The sequence below is a fragment of the Anabrus simplex genome, chromosome 2 (assembly GCF_040414725.1).
Source record: "Anabrus simplex isolate iqAnaSimp1 chromosome 2, ASM4041472v1, whole genome shotgun sequence".
Taxonomy (NCBI): domain Eukaryota; kingdom Metazoa; phylum Arthropoda; class Insecta; order Orthoptera; family Tettigoniidae; genus Anabrus; species Anabrus simplex.
The window spans coordinates 1,099,134,187-1,099,156,082 of record NC_090266.1 but is presented as its reverse complement, the minus strand read 5'-3'; the positions used below and the strand labels follow the sequence as shown (position 1 = coordinate 1,099,156,082).

At 39.7% G+C, this 21,896-nt stretch overlaps 1 protein-coding gene across 1 annotated transcript in view; it reads left to right on the top strand.

Annotated features, from left to right (window-relative positions):
• Nucleotides 1-21,896, top strand: part of LOC136864721 (protein FAM135A) — a 570,393-nt gene that overhangs the window by 160,877 nt on the left and 387,620 nt on the right. Inside the window, exon 3 of the mRNA XM_068226397.1 lies at nt 21,261-21,340. Within this exon, the coding sequence (XP_068082498.1) occupies nt 21,261-21,340 (80 nt within the window). The remainder of the gene's footprint in view (nt 1-21,260; nt 21,341-21,896) is intronic.

Genomic DNA, 21,896 nt, shown 5'->3' with positions numbered 1-21,896 from the left:
CGATTGAGCTTGATTGCTGGAATAGTGGAATGGCACATTTGCTAGAGGTTTAGTACTTAAGTATGGCCGTTCCATTTCGAAAGTTAATATCCGTGTCAAAGTCTTCAGTGATGGTTTACAGTGTTTATTTAACTTCTTTACATTACAGCGCACTTGGCATAACCTATTAATTCGGTCGTATCACGGGTATCTGTGTTATTTCAAGGCGCAGTAAATCATGTTTGCAGAATGGTCCTTTGTGTTTGGCGCGGAATTGTGCATAGTAGTTTTTCCTTTGCTTGGCCCATGGATCAATTTACAGTGATGGCACACATGTAGGGGAGAGCCTTATTCACCATAAGCGGTAATTTCAAATTACTTGGTGTTCATACAACTAAGTTATAAGGGTCATTAGGTTATACGCGTTATTTGGGTTGCTTACCTCTGATAAAATAAGGGGCCGGTGAACCACTCGGTATATATCATTATCGCAATATGCATCCGTACTTTGTAGTTTAATTTGACCGAGCTAATTGGCCGTGTGGTAAGGGGCGCGCAGGTGTAAGCTAGCATTCGGGAGATAGTGGGTTCGAACCCTACTGTCGGCAGCCCTGACGATGGTTGTCCGTCGTCTCCTATTTTCACACCAGGCAAATGCTGGGGCTCACGGCTGCTTCCTTCCCACTCTTAGTCCTTTCCTATCCCATCGTCTCCATAAGACCTATCTGTGTCGGTGCGACGTAAAGCCCCTAGGAAAAAACATGTTTATATTAGCTCCTCAATTTAGACATTCGTTTCAATTGATAATTGACTAAAAGAACTGCCTTGTAAATTAGCACAGTTAAATAATGTGATTTCATGTAACATTTACCAGATGTGTGCATAAGTCTTTTCCGGTTTCACTAAGAGATGGCGCCAGCGAACAGAACGCAGCGTATGAATTTGACACTTACGTCAGTTTGTTCGTCTGACATTAACCTACCAACACACGCAGATTGATTCCGCCAAACACTAGCACAGGGCCTCTCAAACGCCCAAAATCTCACGCGGGTATATCGAGGCGCAAGAACCCCGTGCACTGTGCATCGGTTCCACTCGGCTCGGCTCGGACCAACGCTTTGTATCTGGGCTACTCGGCTAAGCTCGGCTCAACTCGGCTCGGATTTGGAGCGCAACAGAGCAGGTGAGAAAGGGGGAGCGAGACAGGCGTGGGGAAAGAGAGAGACAGCGCTATTGCTCCAAATCGAGGAGTGGGGGTCTGCATTCTGGGCAACCAAGCGAAGTCGTCTTTTGCACCGCGCACAGTGCATGCACCAGCCGCATGCACCCTGAGAGGCCCTGCACTAGCGTCTGTGTTGTATCATTCAGTGATCATGTCGACGTTTTTGCCTGAACAAGAATAACTGCGGCACGTATTGCTTTTCTTATTTAATCAAAAGAAGAAGTCTGTGAAAATTTGTTGTTTGCTGGTAGAAACATGTGGTGAACACGCTCCATCGATTAGGACATGTGAGACATGATTTCGACAATTTAAACTTGGTGGTTTTAATGTGAACGACAGACATTTACGTGCAATGGGGAAGGTAAGTATACTCGATAAATGGGTCCCACACGATTTGAATGAACGGCAAATGGAAAATCGCAAAGTCACTTGTGTAATGCTACTTCAACGCCACGAAAGAAAATCATTTCTGTACCGAACTGTGACGGGTGACGAAAAATCGTTTTATTTTGAAATCCCGAAGCAGAGAAAATCGTGGCTGTCGCCTGGTGAAGTCGGTCCCTCAACACCAAGGCCAAATCTCTTTATTATGAACGCTTGAAGCCCGGCGAAACCCTGAATTCACAACGTTATCGCCAATAAATGATTAATGTAAATCACGATCGGAATGGCCAGAAGACATGGCAAAGTGATTTCTTAACACGACAATGCGCCGTCTCACACAGCGAAACCGGTGAAAGACGCCTTGAAATCACTTGGATGGGACATCCTTCCGCACCCGCTGTACTGTCCCGACCTGATGCCATCTATCACCTCTTCGCATCAGTGGGGCACGCGCTCGCAGAGCAGCACTTCAGCAATTTCGAGGAAGATGGAAAATGGCTCGCCGAATGGTTTACCGCAAAAGACAAACAGTTTTCCTGGCATGGTATTAATACCTGAGACATGTGCGAAGTGTGTAGAAGCCGATGGCCAGTATTTTGAATAAACAAAAAATGAATTTCCCTTGAAAATGACGTGTTTTCTTAACCACAATAACTGCCAAAAACTTACGCATACATCTGGTAGCATAGGTAAATATGTGCTCTCTGTACTTGCAACCTTGAAAGATTTGTTTACATATTTTGACTTTGCTGGCACCACCAATAGGACAATCGCCAGCCTTCACTGGATGCAACACGCAAGTTTTGATGAACAATATTAGAGGAGGTAAATATGATTAAGTACACTTAAGTAGTTTTACTTAATTTTATTATTGTTTTTGTTACGATGGTGGGAAAAACAGCTTTTGTGAACTTGTGTGGATTTCCCCAAAGAAAATTTAAACGATATTCTTTACTGTGATTGAGAATACGCAGACGAATGAGCTTGATAATATTTACTTGTAGGAAAACCTAAACATTAAGTTCTAGATACTGAGTAAAGATGTATACCGGTACGTTAAGTTATTTACTAGTGGCGAAACAAATTATTGTTATTGCTGACGTCCGCAAGTAATATAAATGGATAGAAAATTTTACTCAATTAAAATGATGCTTTTGTACTACTTGTGCACTCCTGACTTAATATATTCTAAAAGAATTGCACTTGGAGTTACGAAGTTTCACTCAGTGATGGAACAAAGGAAATGCTATTACATGCCATATTAACTGTTCCGGGGTATCTGTGGAACGCAGAGGTGAAAGAAGGTGCCGGGGTGATTGGGTCTAACTACAATGTCAAGAATAGAATTCAAAACTTAAACTAAAGGTTGTACTTTCAGAAATCAAAATTTAACAATTTTTACAAGTAGCAAACGTTAAACAAGATTGGTAAAAAAATCCAAGATTCAGAACCTTAACACCTTGGGCGTTAAGCCCCTAGCTTTACATTTCCTGAGCTACACGCTCAAATTTACAAGGATCACAAATTTACTCAAGAGCAGAAATCCCACTAATTCATGGAGCACTTGCTCCCAAAATCACAACATCTAGCCTTCAAGAGGCATTCAGAAATCTTACTTTGAAAAAGAGCTAACAGGCTCTCCAGTTTCTTCTAGCCTATTCAAGGGAATATCAGAAAATTACAATCACTCGCCATCAAGGCACAACTTACAAATTTGAAACAGGGGTATCTTGTACCCAACCTATTGGGCCTTTGCGGAAAAGAACAGGTTAAGTAAATGGCCCGAAACACAAATTGAATGGAGGCGTGCACTTGCACTCCTGGATATGAACTCTTAAAACCTAAAGGGCACTAGGTCGATAAAACAGGGGCTATTCCCAAACTACTGAGGTGACTCGTATAAGGATAAATTAATGTATTATGGAAAGGAAGAAAAACAGTTACAAACGTAGTCACCTCAAACCAAGATGAAGGAGAGCTCGAGAGGGTACATCACTCTCTATCCCCGATTTTCAGTCGAAGATTTTTGAACCTTTTTTCATTAGCCGGCAGAAGTTACATTTTTGAAAAGAAGATTACATGGTTAACGATTTCGGACCTTTCCCTCGAGTTAAACTGCGGAGCTAGCAAGAAATAAAGATGTTATGTGGCCATTACCTTGTCGAAGTTCTAGCAGCTGAAGAAGAGGCCGCCCGCCTCCTGCTTGACACACACACACACACACACACACACACACGGTAAGATGACGATCAATTGGCCAAGAGACGTGAAAAGCCGCAGTTTATAAAGCCTCGGGGAAGGTTCGAGATCATTCATGAATAATCAAGACACACCCACAGAACTTTATTGGTTGAGTTCGAAAGTGACACTCAGAATCGGAGAAGAACTCTGTGATAGGTGGAAAATTAATTACGGAAATTAGTGATTGGTTGGACTCAAAACTGGCGGAAAGAAAAGGTAAATCTTGCCAACCCAAAGATAAATGAACATCAATCAGTAAAAAAATACAAAACTTCTTTAAATCAAAAGTTCTTTCACTTCGCACCAGGGTGCATGATCATAGTTTTTAGTAATGACACCTGTGGAAAAATGTCCGAACAAGTAGAGATTCACACAGTTCAGGAAACTTCACAATAACAAAATTACATCAGATTCTAGTGGTGACATATTCTGAGTAAATTTCTAAGTAGGTATAATTTCAGTTTCGCTGTTTTGCCAATAGAGGAGTTCTTTTAGGCGCTAATTTTGAATGCGCGGCGTATAGGTGTACCTCCCGGTACATTAACAAAAATGAAACTTGTGCACTTTTACCCCCGAATGCCATAGAAATAAGTGTGTTTCGTTCGAGACCAACTGAGACTATTTCAGAATAAACTTGGAAATAAAATTTTGAATATGCGCACTTTCTATGTTTGATAGATTTAATGCTCCAGTTGTTGAAAGTTTTGTTTCTAGACTTTAAGAGCTAATTTAGTCAATGGAAATGATAGGACTGAAAGAGGGGATTATAATATATAGAGCTACTCGGAACAACATTGCAGTCTTTAAATTAGATTTATTTACGGATCCCAATTACTGTGAGTGTATCCAACTGGAAATTAATCACCTTGCTCGGAAGCAAGGCCCTACAGCCTGTTGAGTATGCGTTAGAAAAGCGAGGATGCATTAAGGAGACGCGTGGCTGTCATTGTGGCGGATATCTGTCGCATAAACTTTTAAATTTCTCACCGCGCTGATCGTTATCCAGTTGTCAGTGACAAATGCAAATCTATTTGAGCACTTATTTTGAAGTCGAAGCTTTACAAGCACTCATTTAGTATATCATCGTCATCGTCGTCGTATTATTATTATTATTATTATTATTATTATTATTATTATTATTATTATTATTATTATTATTATTATTCTAAGAAATTACATTCAGACAGTCGCAAAAGTATTGGTGTCACCAGTGGTGTGACCGCGGAAATAATGGTCAGTAATGGAATGGTAACAAGGAAATCCATGTTGTAATACTTAGTTACCATTTACTTAAGAATGAGAACGTGATAACATACAGCAATCAAATAATAACACATCATGTTTAAAAATAGTGGGTTCTATAGCTGTGTGTTTAGACAAGTAGTGTAGCAAAAGTATTCGTCCACGTGTACTTCACACGTACTTGACTTACAGAACAAATAACTCTTCAGCATCCAGTCGAATTTCCTTTGGCGGCAGTGACAGCTTGAAGCCTCCTCGGTATGGACTAGTCTATATTTTCCGTGACTTTTGGGCCTGTCTTCTGCCACTCTTCAAGAAATGCTATCTTCCAGGTTTCTTCTCTCTCTCTCTCTCTCTCTCTCTCTCTCGCTGCAGTCTCTGTTTTAATTTCTCCCATAAATGCACTATGGGATTTAAATCTGGCGATTGGATTAGTGTATGCAGCACATAAGATGTATTGTTAAGCAACCAGTGCTGAACGATCAAAGCAGAGTGTTTCGGGTTATCTTGTTGGACGTAGTAGTCACCAGCAGACCCTAATTTTTCTACGCCGGACTGAGTGGCTCAGACGGTTGAGACGCTGGTCTTCTGACCCCAACTTGACAGGCTAATAATATTACTGTTTTCCGATGGAAAACCACTTCTAGGGAAAGAAAACAAGGCAGAAAGATGGCAGGAACATATCCGACAGTTGTACCAAGGTAAAGACGTAGATGGTATGGCTCTGGAACAAGAAGAGGCTGTTGATGCTGATGAAACGGGAGACCCAATTTTGAGGTCAGAATTCGACAGAGCTTTAAGAGTCCGAAATAGAAACAAGCCACCTGGAATTGATAACATTCCCTCTGAATTACTGACTGCCTTGGGAGAAACCAGCTTGGCGAGGTTATAGTGTGTAAAATGTACGAGACAGAAGCAGTGCCACCCGATTTTCGGCATAATATCGTCATACCTATTCCCAAGAAAGCCTGTGCTGGCAAGAGTGAAAACTACCGCACCATTAGTTTAGAATCTCATGCCTGCAAAATTTGAACACGTATTATTTACAGAAGAATGGAAAGACAACTTGAAACTGAGTTGGGAGAAGATCAGTTTGGCTTCAGAAGAAATGTAGGAACACGTGAAGCAATTCTGACTTTACGTCTGATCTCAGAGGATCGAATTAAGGAAGACAAGCCCACGAACATGGCGTTCGTACATCTAGAAAAGGCATTTGATAATGTTGATTGGACCAAGCTATTTGAGATTCTGAAGGTGATCGGGATCAGATACCGACAACGAAGAATTATCTCCAATCTGTATAAAAATCACTCTGCAGTGATAAGAATCGAGGGCTTTGAAAAAGAAGCAGCAATCCAGAAACGAGTGAGGCAAAGTTGCAGTTTGTCCCCCTTTCTTTTCAGTGTTTATGTAGAACAGGCAGTAAAGGAAATCAAACGCGAATGTGGGAAGGGAATAACGATCCAAGGAGAGGAAATCAAAACCCTGAGATTTGCTGATTATATTTTATCTGAGACTGCAGAAGATCTGGAGAAATTGCTGAATGGTATGGACGGAGTCTTGGGCAAGGAGAACAAGATGAAAGTAAATAAGTCCAAAACGAAAGTAATGGAGTGCAGTCGAAGTCAGGTGATGCAGGAAATATTAGATTAGGAAATGAAGTTTTAGAGGAAGTAGGTGAGTATTGTTACTTGGTAGTAAAATAACTAACGATGGCAGAAGTAATGAGGACATAAAATGCAAACTAGCACACACAAGGAAGGCCTTTCTTAAAATAAGAAATGTGCTCACTTCGAACAGTGATATAGGAATTGGGAAGATGCTTTTGAAGACTTTCGTCTGGAGTGTGGTATTGCATGGAAGTAAAATATGGACGATAACTAGCTCAGAAAGAAAGAGAATAGAAGCTTTTGAAATGTGGTGTTACAGATGAATGCTGAAGGTGAGATGAATAGATCGAATCACGAATGAAGAGATACTGAATCGAACTGGTGAGAGGAGATCGATTTGGCTAAATTTGACCAGAATAAGAGATAGAATGGTAGGACATATCTGCATACATCCAGGACTTGCGCAGTTGGCTTTTGAGGGGAGTGTAGGCGGTAATAACTGTAGGGGTAGACCAAGGAATGAATATGACAGGCAGATTAGAGGAGATATAGGATGCAGCAGTTACATAGAAATGAAAAGTTGAACACAGGATAGAGTGCCAGGTAGAGCTACATGAAACCAGTCTAAGGACTGATGACGCAAACAACAACAACACTGGGATTCAGATGCTACTATAAAATGACTAAATACACCATCCTATCCATTGTTGCAGGTATTATGTAAAAGTTGCTTACACCGGCCTCCGACATACACCCCTATATTATGATGGACCCCCCCCCCCCATATGTTTAACTGTAGGCTGAAGGTTTTTACTCTGGATTTCCTCCTTCCTTCTCCACACCTGACGCTTTGCGGACGTATCAAACTATTTGAATTTACATCAATCCGCAAATAACACTCGTTTCCAGAATGTAAGTGGCTTGCTAACATATTGTTTTGCAAACTCCACCCTCTCCCGACTGTTTACTTACTTCTGTAGGGTTTCTTTTTTGCTGATACGGCCTTTCATACCAACTCTGTGTAATACTCGTCTTACAGTATCCTTGCTGATACTTGTCCAAATTCACGATTCTACATCTGCTCACGGTACAGGACCAGAAACGGATTTTGAACAACGATGCGTAGGCTGCGTCTCTCTTCACACTGTTTGAGCTTCCTAGCGCGTCCTGTTCTTGATTTATCACAGCCGAAGTGATTTTGAACCTGTAAATAATACCTTCTACTGTTGAATATTGCATTCCTGTCTTCCAGTAGTTTGTCGTTGCAAATGCCCTTTATGGAGTTCAACTATTCGCTCCCGTTCAACGAGTGTTTTCTCTTGTCTTACCCATTCTAGCTCTGAACCTGATGTCTACGTATTGCATTATCAGCATGTACTGCTCTCAAGAGTCTCAAGAACCCTGACTCTTGTATTTCCCCATGTTATGATGCCAGAAGTCACAGAGAACATAGCGGACGTACACTTTTGCGTTACAATTTATTACGCTACGTTCGTACATTACTGGATTATTATTAAAAGAAAAGGAGGTACACATTCCGCCTTAATGTTACCTTGCTAGGTACTATCTTGAGGGCTTCGTGAAGGAATTTGGATGCCCTTTTATCAGAGTGCTTATCACACCTGCAGGTGGACGGATACTTTTGCGACTATCTGTATATTTGGATAGGAGAATATTACAAAAATAACAAATTAGCACTGACAAAATACAGCCACCAAACTCATCATCCAAAGAGTCTATCACTATCTTCTCCTTGTCCATCGTCCTCCCACTTTCTTTAGTTTTCATACTGCCAACACCACATTATTATTATTATTATTATTATTATTATTATTATTATTATTATTATTATTATTATTATTATTATTATTATTATTATTATTCCTTCTTTCCCACAAATATAGCACGTGTGTATCAGGCTAAGTTTTACGACTTCCTGTGTGGAGGGATTTATTCCAGTGGTGGTTAGTCGTATAGTGTGCTGTGGACAAAAGAAAGGTGTGTATTAAAATTAAGGTAAACAAAAACATCCCCCGTTTCCGAAGTAGAGGAATTAACCAGACACAGTTTAAAACCTGGCCCGGCCGGAAAGCTGTTTCCATTGCGGCAGTTTTTATGAAGCATTTGATATAGCGCAAGTGTTATTGAACGCAACAACATTTTGCTCGGAGTACAGCGCATCGAGTGGGTAGTATAAAGGTGCGTCCCACTTGTATCAAATCATTGTACCGGTATCTGTATCAAGAATTGATATGCGATCATGATACAGCCGTCTTTTGACGAGGCTGTCCATCTGTATCACGTATCTGTATCATCTATGCGTATCTGTTAGTTTTCCACACATCGGTCTTGTATCATCTGTTTTTGGTTCTCCAGCGATAGTTGGCTGCTGCCAGCTCTTCTGAGAGCCGCGATCAGATACTTTTTTTTTTTTTTTTTTTTTTTTTGGCACAGTTCAATAAGGCTCCCAATATCTTGTCTTTTCGCGATTTCCTCCCATGCGTCATTCTTTTTCAACCGATAACAATGGTGCGGATTGGATCCCATGAAACGGTCTTTTGTTGAAAATAACTTATCAACTGTTGTACTTTTTCCATGGACAACTTTTTCCATGGACAACTTCGAATTCATTTTTTCTTCAAATCGGAAGATTCCCAAACAAAGGTTCATGCAAAACTGAACGAAGTCTGAAGGACGGTGAATAGAGAAGAGTGACGGGGGCTCTGAGCATGCGCAGCACACGAGGCAATGATACGGAATGGAATGCTGATCGGGGAAACACTCCGTCCACACTGACCGTACCTGTATTGCGGATCTTCCCTTTGATGCGACGGTGAAAGATCGACTATCAGTGGAAACATTCCGTATCCGAACAGTGTGGACGGAGTGTTTCCCCGATCAGCAGTCCGTATCGCCTCGTGTAGTGCGCATTCTCAGAGCCTATGCTATTCTTCCCTTCGCCCGTACCCTGTTCATCGTCCTTCCGCCTTCATTTAGTTTTTCATCAACCTTTGTTTGGGGATCTTCCGATTTGAAGAAAAATGGATGGGGAGTGGTCCGGGGAAGAAGTTAATCAGTTGATGAGTTATTATTATCAAAATACCGTTTCGAGGGGCCCAAAGGATCCGCACCATTGTAAACGGTTGAAGAAGAATGACGCATGGGAAAAAACCGTGAATGACGTTGGGAGCCCTATCGAATAGTGTAAAAAGAAAATGAAGTATCTGCTCGCGGCTTTTGGAAGAGCTGCAGCAACCAACTGTAGCTAAAGAACCATTGTTACCATATCGGAACCACCACTCAACGGATGATATAAGACCGATGGGTGGAAAACTGACAGATAAGCATAGGTGATACAGATACGTATTACAGATTGGACAGCCTTGTCAAAGGACGGCTGTATCATGATCGCGTATAAATTCTTGATACAGATACGCTGATCTGATACAAGTGTGGACGCACCTTAAGACAACTTAGGCGCTTGGATAAGCATTGTAAGTACAGTCTCGATGCCAAAGCACTTCCCATTTGACATAGACTATAGTTGTGCAATGCATATGAGTGATGTTTTCATGTGAGGAAGTTTGGGGGGATCGAATCATGTCATTATTGGCATCACTGTTCCGAAATACAAGAGACCTGTGTCGGTAGATTCACAGGCACTTTAAATAACTGGCATTCAAGGAGTCTCGTCAGACCGACTGTAGTTGAAGGAAGTTAAAAGCATTCACATTTTCACGTTTGTTCCTTAACCACATGAAATGGGTAGGCCTAACGCTGATTAGGTGCGCGCTCGATTTGATATTCAACGTTGCAGAATCGAATTCCGGCTCAATCCATTAGCATTTGAAGTGTGTTTAAAATCAAGTCACTAGTTTCATTAAATTTATGATACATTGAAAATGAAAACCTACAACCTGTTTTCCAGTCAATGACCGGGTCAGGGATGGGATGAGCGAAGCCCCCAACTTGCGGCGAGGATAGGAATTGTGCCGGCTGCCGAGGCCCTTCGCACTTCTCTGGAGCAATGATTAATGGCTGACAGATGAAATGAAATGACAGTGGAGAATGTTGCTGGAATGAAAGATGGCAGGGAAAACCGGAGTACCCGGAGAAAAACCTGTCCCGCCCCCGCTTTTTCCAGCACAAATCTCACATGGAGAGACCGGGATTTGAACCACACTATCCAGCGGTGAGAGGCCGACGCGCTGCCGCCTGAGCCATGGAGGCTACTTATGATACATTAAGTATTATTATTATTATTATTATTATTATTATTATTATTATTATTATTATTATTATTATTATTATTATTACCGGCCTTTTCCAGTTATTTGGGGTCGGCACTGCCTGTGAATTTGGCTCAGTTTTACGGCCGGATGGCTTTCCTGACTCTAACCCTCTGTGGAGGGATGTATTCACTATTGCGTGTTTCTGTTGTGGTTGATAGTGTGGTGAACATAAAGAGGCGTGTATTAAAGTGAAACAAACGCACATTTCCCGAGCCAGGTGAATTAACCATAGGCGGTTAAAATCCCCGTCCCGGTATTGAATGGAACCCGCAACCTTCTGAACCGGAGGCGTCTAAGCCATTGTTCCGCAACTGCTGTGCCGCGAACTTTTCCATACTGTATTTTGTATTACTTTTTCAGTTACAGGTTACTGTGTTTCATATGCTTGTATTTCATTCTCTGTCACAGGAGTGATTAAATATTATGTTTGTTTATTCTTTATTGATGATGATGATGATGATGATGATGATGATGATGATGATGATGATGCTTGTTGTTTAAACGGCTATGTTCTTTATTACATGCCGCAAAGTTTTATATATTCTAAGAAATTAACAGTAAATGATTTTCTTACAGTTTACAGCTTTTGAATTTCGTATTGGTTGCTTACTGACAGTATAATGTACAGATTCAATTCTTACCAAATAATTGTATTAATACTTATCATGTTGATTATTATAAAAGTTCCTTAAAATATCAGGACATGCTTCGGCCTGTTCATATTTGGCCATCTTCAGCTGTGATCAGAATTGATCTATACATTTTAAACCGTGAAATGTCATTGCAAAGATGCATATAAAAACATATTAAAACTACACATTGATTTTGCAATAAAATGAGTGTCCATAAATATCGAGAAGATTATATTAGAAGTTAGCCAAATTTTCAATATGCCATTAAGTTCCGATTTGGCGTGATAATCTTAATACATTGAATCAGAAAATATGTCAAGGTTCTAAAAGTCCAATGATTCCAGTCATACCACGACCGGCATTCGTTATTCTACTTACTTAACGATAGGTGGACAACATTCATGGCTGCCATGCTTACCAAGCGTAACTAACCGCAAGGCGAAACTCAATCAACCACTACTGATCTGCATTTAGGCCAGTCGCCCAGGGGGAAGATTCTCTATCTGTTGTTTTTCTAGCCTTTTTTTAAATGATTGTAAAAAATTTGGAAATTTATTGAACATCTCCCTTGGTAAGTTATTCCAGTCCCTAACTCCCCATCCTATAAACGAATATATGCCCCAATTTGTCCTCTTGAATTCCAACTTTGTCTTCATATAGTGATCTTTCCGACGTTTAATACACCACTCAGACTTATTCGTCTACTAATGTCATTCCACGCCATCTCCCCCCTGACAGATCGGAACGTAGCACTTAGTCGAGCAGCTCGTCTCCTTTCTCTCAAGTCTTCTCAGCCCAAACTTTGCAACATTTTTGTAATCCTACTCTTTTTATCTGAAATCACCCAGAACAAATCGAGCTGTTTTTTTTTTAAATTTGTTCCAGTTCTCGAATCAAGTAATCCTGGTGAGGGTCCCATACGATGGAACCATACACTTTTTGGGGTTGTACCAGAGACTTATATACCCTCTCCTTCACATCCTTACTACAACCCATAAACACACTCATAACCATGTGCAGAGATCTGTACCCGTTATTTACAATCCCATTTATGTGATTACCCCAATGAAGATCATTCCTCTTATTAACACCTAGGTACTTAAATCATTCCCATAAGGAACTTTCACCCCATCAACACAGTAATTAAAACTGAGAGGACTTTTCCTATTTGTGAAACTCACAACCTGACTTTTAACCCCGTTTATCATCATACCATTGCGTACTGTCAATTTCACAACATTGTCGAGGTCATTTTGCAGTTGCTTGTACCTTATTTATTACTCTATACAGAATAACATCATCTGCAAAAAGTCTTATCTCCGATTCCACTTCTTTACTCATATCATTTATATATATAATAATATAAACGTCCAATAATACTGCTTTGAGAAATTCCCCTCTTAATTACAGGGTCAGATAAAGCTTCGTTTACTCTAATTCTCTGAGATCTATTTTCTAGAAATATAGCCACCCATTCGGTTACTCGTTTGTCAAGTCCTATTGCACTCATTTTTGCCAGTAGTCTCCCATGATCCACCCTATCAAATGCCTTAAACAGGTCAATCGCGATACAATATATTAGACCTGAATTTAAGATCTCAATGCAGATCAGTGGTGATTGATTGATTGATTGATTGGTTGATTGATTGATTGATTGATTGATTGATTGATTGATTGATGGATGGATGGATGGATGGTTTGATTGATTGATTGATTGATTGATTGATTGATTGATTGATTGATTGATTGATTGATTGATTGATTGATTGATTGATTGATTGATTGATTGATTGATTGATTGATTGATTGATTGATTGATTGAAGATATCTGCTGTATCTTGCTGGAATTCTACAAGTTGAGCATGAGTGGAATAACCTTTCTAAACCCGAACTGCCTTCTGTCGAACCAGTTATTAATTTCGAAAAACATGTCTAATATAATCAGAAAGAATGCTTTCCCAAAGCTTATATACAATTGCATGGCAAACTGAGTGGCCTGTAATATTCAGCTTTATGTCTATTACCCTTTCCTTTGTACACAGGGGCTACTATAGCAACTCTCCATTCATTTGCGGGCCGATGACCTCGATGTTAGGCCTCTTTAAACAACAAGCATCATCATCATCATCATCATCATCATCATCATCATCATTCATTCATTTGCTAAAGCTCCTTCATGCAAACAATAATCAAATAAGTACTTCAGATATGGTACTATATCGCAACCGATTGTCTTTAGCGTATCCCCCGAAATCTTATCAATTCCAGCCGCTTCTCTAGTTTTCACATTTTGTGTTTTATTGTAAATTTTAATAATTCTTTAGTATTAGTGACCTCTTCTAACTGGACATTATCCCTGTAACCAAGAATCTTTACGTACTGCTGTCTGAATACTTCTGCCTTTTGAAGATCCTCGCATACACATTCCCCTTGTTCATTAATGATTCCTGGAATGTCCTTCTTGGAACCTCTTTCTGCCTTAAAGTACCTATACATACCCTTCCACTTTTCACTAAAATTTGTATGACTGCCAGTTATGTTTGTCATCCTTAGCTGACCTCTTTGCTAGATTCAATTTCCTAGTAAGTTCCCTCAATTTCTCCTTACTTCCACAGTAATTTATTTCTAACTCTATTTCTTCCCAACCTGCACCTCCTTCTTAGTCTCTTTACTTCTCTGTTATATTATAACATAGTGGCTCTTTACTATTCCTTACGACCTTTAAAGGTACAAACCTGTTTTCACATTCCTCAGCAATTGCTTTAAATCCATCCCAGAGTCTGTTTACATTTTTATTTACCGTTTTCCACCGATCATATTTACTTTTTTTAAACTCCCTCATGCCTGTTTTATCAGCCATATGGTACTGCATAATAGGCCCAGTTTTAAGACCTTCCTTTCTATCACATGTATTTTTAACTACAACAAAAACTGCTTCGTGATCGCTGATACCATCTATTACTTCGGTTTCTCTATACAGAATATTTTTCCCTCTAATTGGTTCCATTACTTTCTGAGTCAGTTGTCCTTCCCATATTAATATATTTGCCATTTGTTGGTCATGCTTCCTGTCGTTCGCATTACCTTCCCAATTGTCATTTGGTAAATTGGTAAATTGGCAAATTGAGATCTCCCGCTACAATCGCAGTCCTTTCCATACCGTTTCCACATAGCTGATTATCGTATCAAATAATTCTGAACCAGCGTCAGCGCTACCCTTTCTCGATCTGTGCACTCCAAAGACATCAAATTGCCTATTACCTTTAGAAATGAGCCTTAAACCTAGAATTTCATGTTTGACATCTTTAACTTTTTCGTAGCTTACTAATTCTTCTTTCACCAGAATGTATACTCCCCCTCCTACCATTCCTATCCTATCCGTACGGTACACACTCCAGTTCCGTGAGAAAATTCCTGCATCTTTTACATCATTTCTCAGCCATGATTCAACTCGTGTTACACTATCTGGTAAGTATATATCCGTTAAATTACTTTATTCTATTCCTTTCCTAACGTTACTTCTACAGTTCAACACTAACATGTTTATGCCATCCCTACTTCCTACTTGACTGTACCCTTACCACCACTCCCTAGACCACTCCGTTTTCCTGAATGTACCTCCCTATAACCCTTCAAAACAAATTTCCTAACTCATACGTACTATCGCGGTATAAGTAAAGGCCATCTGAACACTCTGATTTGCAAAGAAGAAAACATCAGTAAAGCAACGTAAAAGTGGACACACATTTTAATGCAGAATCATTATGTTGTTTTAATATGTTTTTAATATGCATCTTTGAAATCACATTTCACTTTTTAAAGTGTGTAGATCGATTTTGATTACAGCTGAAGATGGCCAAATATGATAGGCCGAAACATGTCCTAATGTTTTAAAGAACTTATAAGAAGTGAATCTCTGTACATTGCTCACAGTTGTCATATCGCAGTTTTGCTTATCGGTATATTATTAAAATATCTCGCCTCTACCTCTGCGCTATGCGGTTTTTTTGTTATCTTTGCCACATCTGTGTACGTGTTTTTCCCCCCAAAAACTGCTGGGATTAGCAAAACTTTACCTGTCCATTAATACTTTATTTACATTGTTGTGGTACTTGTCCCTGTTTGTTAGTGCTGCTTCTACTTTCTTCGTATACCGCTCACCGGCCTACTGTTAGACTTCTCCTAGAATAGTATAGGTCCCTCGTCTTGCAATTACGTCAGTTCTGTCACAGCTGTGCTATGAAATAGTCCGAAGATTGTGATTGCTGGCTATTATTATTATTATTATTATTATTATTATTATTATTATTATTATTATTATTATTATTATTATTATTATTATTATGTTTACGGCCATTAGAGACCACAATAAGCTACTATTAAGCATGTTTAGAAGCCTTCTTTACAGCCCAGTATCGTTGCATTCTCTCCCTCTGGCAGCCTGTCTCCTTTCCGCTGTCCACGCGCTGCGCTGCTGTTTTTGTTCACGAAAGCCCCTGAAGGAATTGATCTACTGTCGCTATTTGGTTCTGTTAGCAATGTCTTCACGATTTAGTACTGTACAATTTTTTAAATTTTTTATTTTTTATTTTTTAGATCCTTCCTGGCCTCCCTGAACCACGTATCACATGTTAGGCCTACTATCGATTATAGTAAAAATTTTCTTAGTCAACCGCTTGTCATCCATTCTAAATAGGTGACCATAGGACTTGAGTCGTCGCTTCCTGTTTATTTTCTGTTATTATTAGATTATATTTTTCAAGATGGACAGATTCCTTGTGCGGAGTGTTCCGCTGTCAAGAACAAGTCGTGAAAACATTGCGCCCGAAAAGAAGAAGCATAAAGTAGTTAACTGACAGTATAGTGATTTATCTTGCGGTTTTTGTGTGTGTGTGGTAGTAAAATATGCCCAATTCCCGAGTGTATCGTTTGCGGTGAAAAACTCAGTAATGCTGCTGTGGTTCCCAGTAAACTGAAACGACATTTGTCATCAAAACATTCTTCTCTGTCAAGTAGAGACGTCAATTATTTTCGTCTGTTGTTGGAACGTAACAAAGAACGTTCATGATTTCAACAGTACGTGTTTAAGAAAAAAGTACAGGAGGGGTGGGAGTGAAACGTTATTAATGCCTGCTTGTAAAGAAATCGTGAAAATAGTCTTGGGTTCAAAAGCTGCTAGTAAAATTTCAAGAATTCCTCTCTCTGCTGACACCATCAGTCTTCGAGTTATTGACATGCCCGGTGTTATCGAAGACATTATAAAGGAGAATATCAACAGCAGTCAGAAGTTCACATTTCATATCGACGAGTTCACCGATATTTGCGGCCCCGCACAATTTTTTTCTTATAATCGGTACGTCGATGGAGATGTCATTGCAAAATTTTTATTATTATTTTTCAAAGAACTTCCCGTGCGAGCCATCGGTGAAGAAATTTTTCGTATGACTAATGAGTAGGCCTATGTGCTCTAAAATGAATTCAAATGGATGGGTTGTGTTAGTATTTGTACAGGCGGAGCCGCTTCCATGACAGGCAGAGTAAGTATTTGTAAGCTCAAGTAGCCTATGCGAAGTTAATGCTAACATACTGTACCAGTAAAAGAGCCCGACTCTCAGATTAAATTTGATAGGGGCATGAAATAGAGTTCTCAGGGTGAAAAACTGGGTTAATTGTAGCTAGGGCTCGGTACAGGAGGTAGGGTCCTATCTACAGAAAAACTTTGACTCTGATTGTATAAGAGTTTATTCAAATAAGTCATGAGTTTGCACATCACCTCTAAGTAGAAATGGACTGTCTTCCTCGTATTCCAATAGTATGGCTTGGGTTCTCCAGCTCACCAAGCCAAGCTGGTTGAAGCATGTTCCAGAAGACTCCAGGGATTCCAGGGACTCCAGATACTCCAGACAGAGGCAGCTGGACTGTCTGGATTGACGGCAAGTAGAGATGTCTCGAACTCTGAGGCCCGGGTTGAACCCCGATGATCCAGGCGATGTTGTAGATAGTCACGTACTACCTCAGCCCAATGAGACTGAGAGGATTGATGTTCCCAAGGTCACTAGTAGCACTGAGTCCATGAACACCTTGGATGATCAACTTATAAGCAGAGATCTTGATAATTGTACATCAAGAATTCCAACACTCCTAAAATGATATGAGTGGTATTAATAATTTTAGAGTTCATCACTAGGAAAATCTTCGTCTCGGAATAACGTTTGGCAACGAAAAAATACAAGTCCCTTCTTGCGAAATTATAGTTAAACTCAAAGTTCATTACTGGCGAAGGTGCAAGTCTTTGCCTAAACTCGAACAAAAAAAAAACACAAGTCCATTCACTTGGAAGTCTGAATATATTTAAAGTTATTCACTGGTGAAATTCATAAAGTCTTTGAGTGACCACTGACGAAAACACAAGTCCATTCACATAAATAAATTCACTGACGAAATTTATAAGTCTTTTAAACCAACACTGGCAAATGTACAAGTCCTTGAGTAAATGCAAGTGAAATCCTAACTTTGTTCAAAGCCGTTGGAAAGTTAAAGTTCATCACTGGCAATGTTAATCAATTACTGTCTATTAGAAGAATGAGTTCCTCAACAGTTGTAAATATTCCACGTAAAAAACACAAGTCCATTTTACGAACACTTAGAAAAGTTCCAATCTCGTTTACGTGTAAATAATATAAGTCCGTTCAGTGAACACTTAGAAAAATTCCAACTTCGAAGATATGTAAATAACACAAGTCCATTCAGTGAACACTTAGAAAATTCCAGCTTCGAAGACACATGAAAATAATGCAAGTCCATTCAGTGAACACTTAGAAAATTCCAGCTTCGAAGACGCGTAAATAACACAAGTCCCTACAGTTAACACTTAGAAAAATTCCAACTTCGATGACACGTAAATAATGTTCAGTGAACACTTGTAAATATTCCAAGTTCAATTACGAAGACTTAGAAAAATTTCTACCACACTCGAAGTCTTATGAGTCCAATTTATAAAACTTGGAAGAATCGTCTTCCCACACTTGTATAATGACAGAGTTCCACGATGATAGTAGCAGCAAGAGTGTCCTCGCTGACTACTCAGCTGAGACTGTGTGAATAGGCTACAGTAGGTCCCCTTTTTATTCAATCCGGGATGTCTACGTCATAATACGGTTTGATTGAATATCTCCCGAATCCCTCGATGGATTTGCTTGAAACTCGAGCATTGGGACGTTTAGGTGATCCCAAACAAGATGACATATCGCTCGACTCGCTAGCACAATTATTATAGAAATTTCCAAATTTTCTCCATCGAACTCACTAGAACAAGTGACGTGGAATCCAGAAAATACCAGTCAAGGCTGGCAACAAGTGTTGAGACGAGCGGGCGGCCTAGCTAGCCCCTGTGGCTACGTCACAGCTCACAGTCGTCATACACTTCGCTAGCTGGTCCTCGCTGTTGGTAGACAAACCATCCGCGCTCGGAACATTACGCGTGGTAAATAAACGAAACTTATGCTCAAAAAATACTTATGTACAGGTCGTAACCGGTACAATACGCTGCGAGCATTGCCTTATTCACCGCGAAGCCCATGTTGCTAAATCTTTGCTTTCTCCTCTGAAAATTGTGCGGGACGAAATAGTAAGGGCCATGAACCTCATTAAACCCCTATCCTTAAATTCACGGCTATTTCCCTTTTAGTGTCAGGAAATGGGATCAGAAAACATTACACTCCTGCTACATACAAAGTACCGTTCGGAGGTTATCAAGAAGAAACGTGTTAACGGGAATTTTGGAACTAAAAGACGAGGTGAGGTACGTGCTGTTTTGACTCCTAAGGGGCATGAGCACGCGGATTTATTTGCAGATGATAAATTGGTATGTGAGTTGGCGTATATTTCCGATATTTTCGTACACTTGAATGAGCTGAACAGAGAAATGTTAAGTAGGAACGAGGATTGAAAACAGTTTGTTTGAAATATTCGCGACCGTATAGCCACTTGCTTATGGCAATAAAGTGATGATGAATCTAATTAAAGAACGTTTAAGAATCCTGCAGCAGAGGTTCCAGAAGTATTTTTGAGACGGTGTTCAAGATTTTGACTTGTGTTCGTAGCGATTTCAGAATCACTTCCGATTAATATAGGCCTACAAGAGGAACTCGCAGAATTAAAAGCAGGCACAACATTGAAATTAAAACTCCTCGAAGTATCTCTGAATACATTTTGGTTGGCAATAAGGAGCGAAGACCCGGCTATCTCCGATATAGCAGTTAATACGTTATTGCCATTTCCAACTAAGTATTTGTGATAAGCTGGACTTCTCGACGTTGGTTGAAATTAAAACATCAAAGAGGGAGAGACTTACGTTGTCAACAATTCCACCACGGATCATCTGTCTGTTTGCAGGTAAACCTTCGCAAGTATCATATTGAAAAGTTGTCAGTAGTAAGATTATTTATTTTAATACTAATAGAGAAATGCTGGTGTTTTTTTAAACAATCTGCTTTACGTCGCACCGACACAGACAGGTCTTACGGTGACGATGGGACAGAAAAGGGCTAGGATGGGGAAGGAAGCGACCGTGGCCTTAATGAAAGCCCCAGTATATCCCTGGTATGAAAATGGGGAAACTACGGAAAACCGTCTTCAGGGCTGCCGACAGTGGGGTTCGAAACCACTATCTCCCGAATGCTAGTTCACAGCTATGCTACCTTAACCGCACAGCCACTTTGTAATCACTGAAATAACATCACATACCCTCTCAACACGTGAAGTTTCCTTTTATTTCCTCCTCCCCTTTTGGGTGCTTCAGTTTTTAATTATTTCTTTCAGGCAGTGCATTTAGCCAGTTTATTATGTATAAATCCTAGCCCTGCTTATTAGTGTATTTTCTGACGGTGAACACAAACTTTCTGAAATCGTCATCATCATCATCATCATCATCATCATCATCATCATCATCATCATCATCAATGTCTTAAAGGCAATCAATGCCTTGTGTATACAACCATTGTTCTTTGTCCTCATCTCCCCCTTTCATTTCATAGTAGGAACCATAATGAAAACTCTGTGCCAAGTCATGAAGGAGTTTTCTCCTCGGTAGTCCTTGGCCTTTCTTCTCCGTGATTGTCCCTTTCAGCATATTGGTAAGAAAGTTATTATGCTGCAAAATGTGGCCAGTATATTTAGCTCTTCTTCTCTGTATCATTAGCATCAGTTCTATGTTCCCTTAAATTTCTTGCAGAACGCATTTGTTTGTTCTCTTTTCAATCCATTCAGTCTGTAGCATTCATCTCTAGACCCACATTTCAAATATTTCCGGTTGTTTCCAGTCCTGATATCTGATTGTCTAAGGTTCACAGCCATACAATAGCATACGCCATATGAAAGTCACAAATTTCTTCCTAATTCCAAAATCTGGATTTGCACCGATCAGAAGATTTCTCTTACTGGTATTACTAAATGCCTGTTTGGCAAGCGCTATTCGCGGTCTCTTTGCTGCACCTGTTGTCATTTCTGAAACATGATAAATTATTCAAAGTTGAAAAGTATTGGTCCAGCCAACTTTTGGTTGCTGAAGCATGCATGCTTTTCTGCATTAAAAATGTTCTATTTGAGATGATTGTACATTAAACTAAGACTTCTAAAAAATACTTTCTATTTATTTCAGGTTCTACCAGATCCGTACCGCGTTGCGTGTATCACCAAAGTTGCCTGTCAAGGTGGAGGTAAACCTTCCCAGAAACCAACGTAAGTAAGCTAAGGTGGTCACAATATCAGTAGGTTTGAAGTGAAAAGACCACATCATAAAGCTTTGATTCTCTGCTCATATTATGATATGGTAATCCTGGGAATTGTCAGTGTGTTTTGTAAATGATATTTATGACCTTCACATTATCTAAAGAAAAAAAACTTTTCAGTGTAGATTGAACTCTAGACATGACTATGAGGTCTCATCAGGAACCAGCCAAACTTGTTGTGGAAAGTCTTTTTCAAAGTGACCAACAAGCAGGTGAACTTCTGATATGTTGGTTGCTATATATAAAATGTAGTTTGTCATTATCCATCATTGTTTCTCTAGGTTTGCATGTTTGTTTTGTTTTTTAATGTTTATTACTGGGAGACATTAATATCAGGTAGTGATTGTAAGCAAATGCAAGCTTTGACATGTGCCCTGGGAGTTTTTCTAATGATTTCTAGAGTGTACAAAATAGTTATAGTATCCATCCTTACAGTATATTAACAATTCTTTAAGTTTTTATCTTCTGTTAAAGAAAAATAGTACCGTATCTCTTCTTTAAATGTG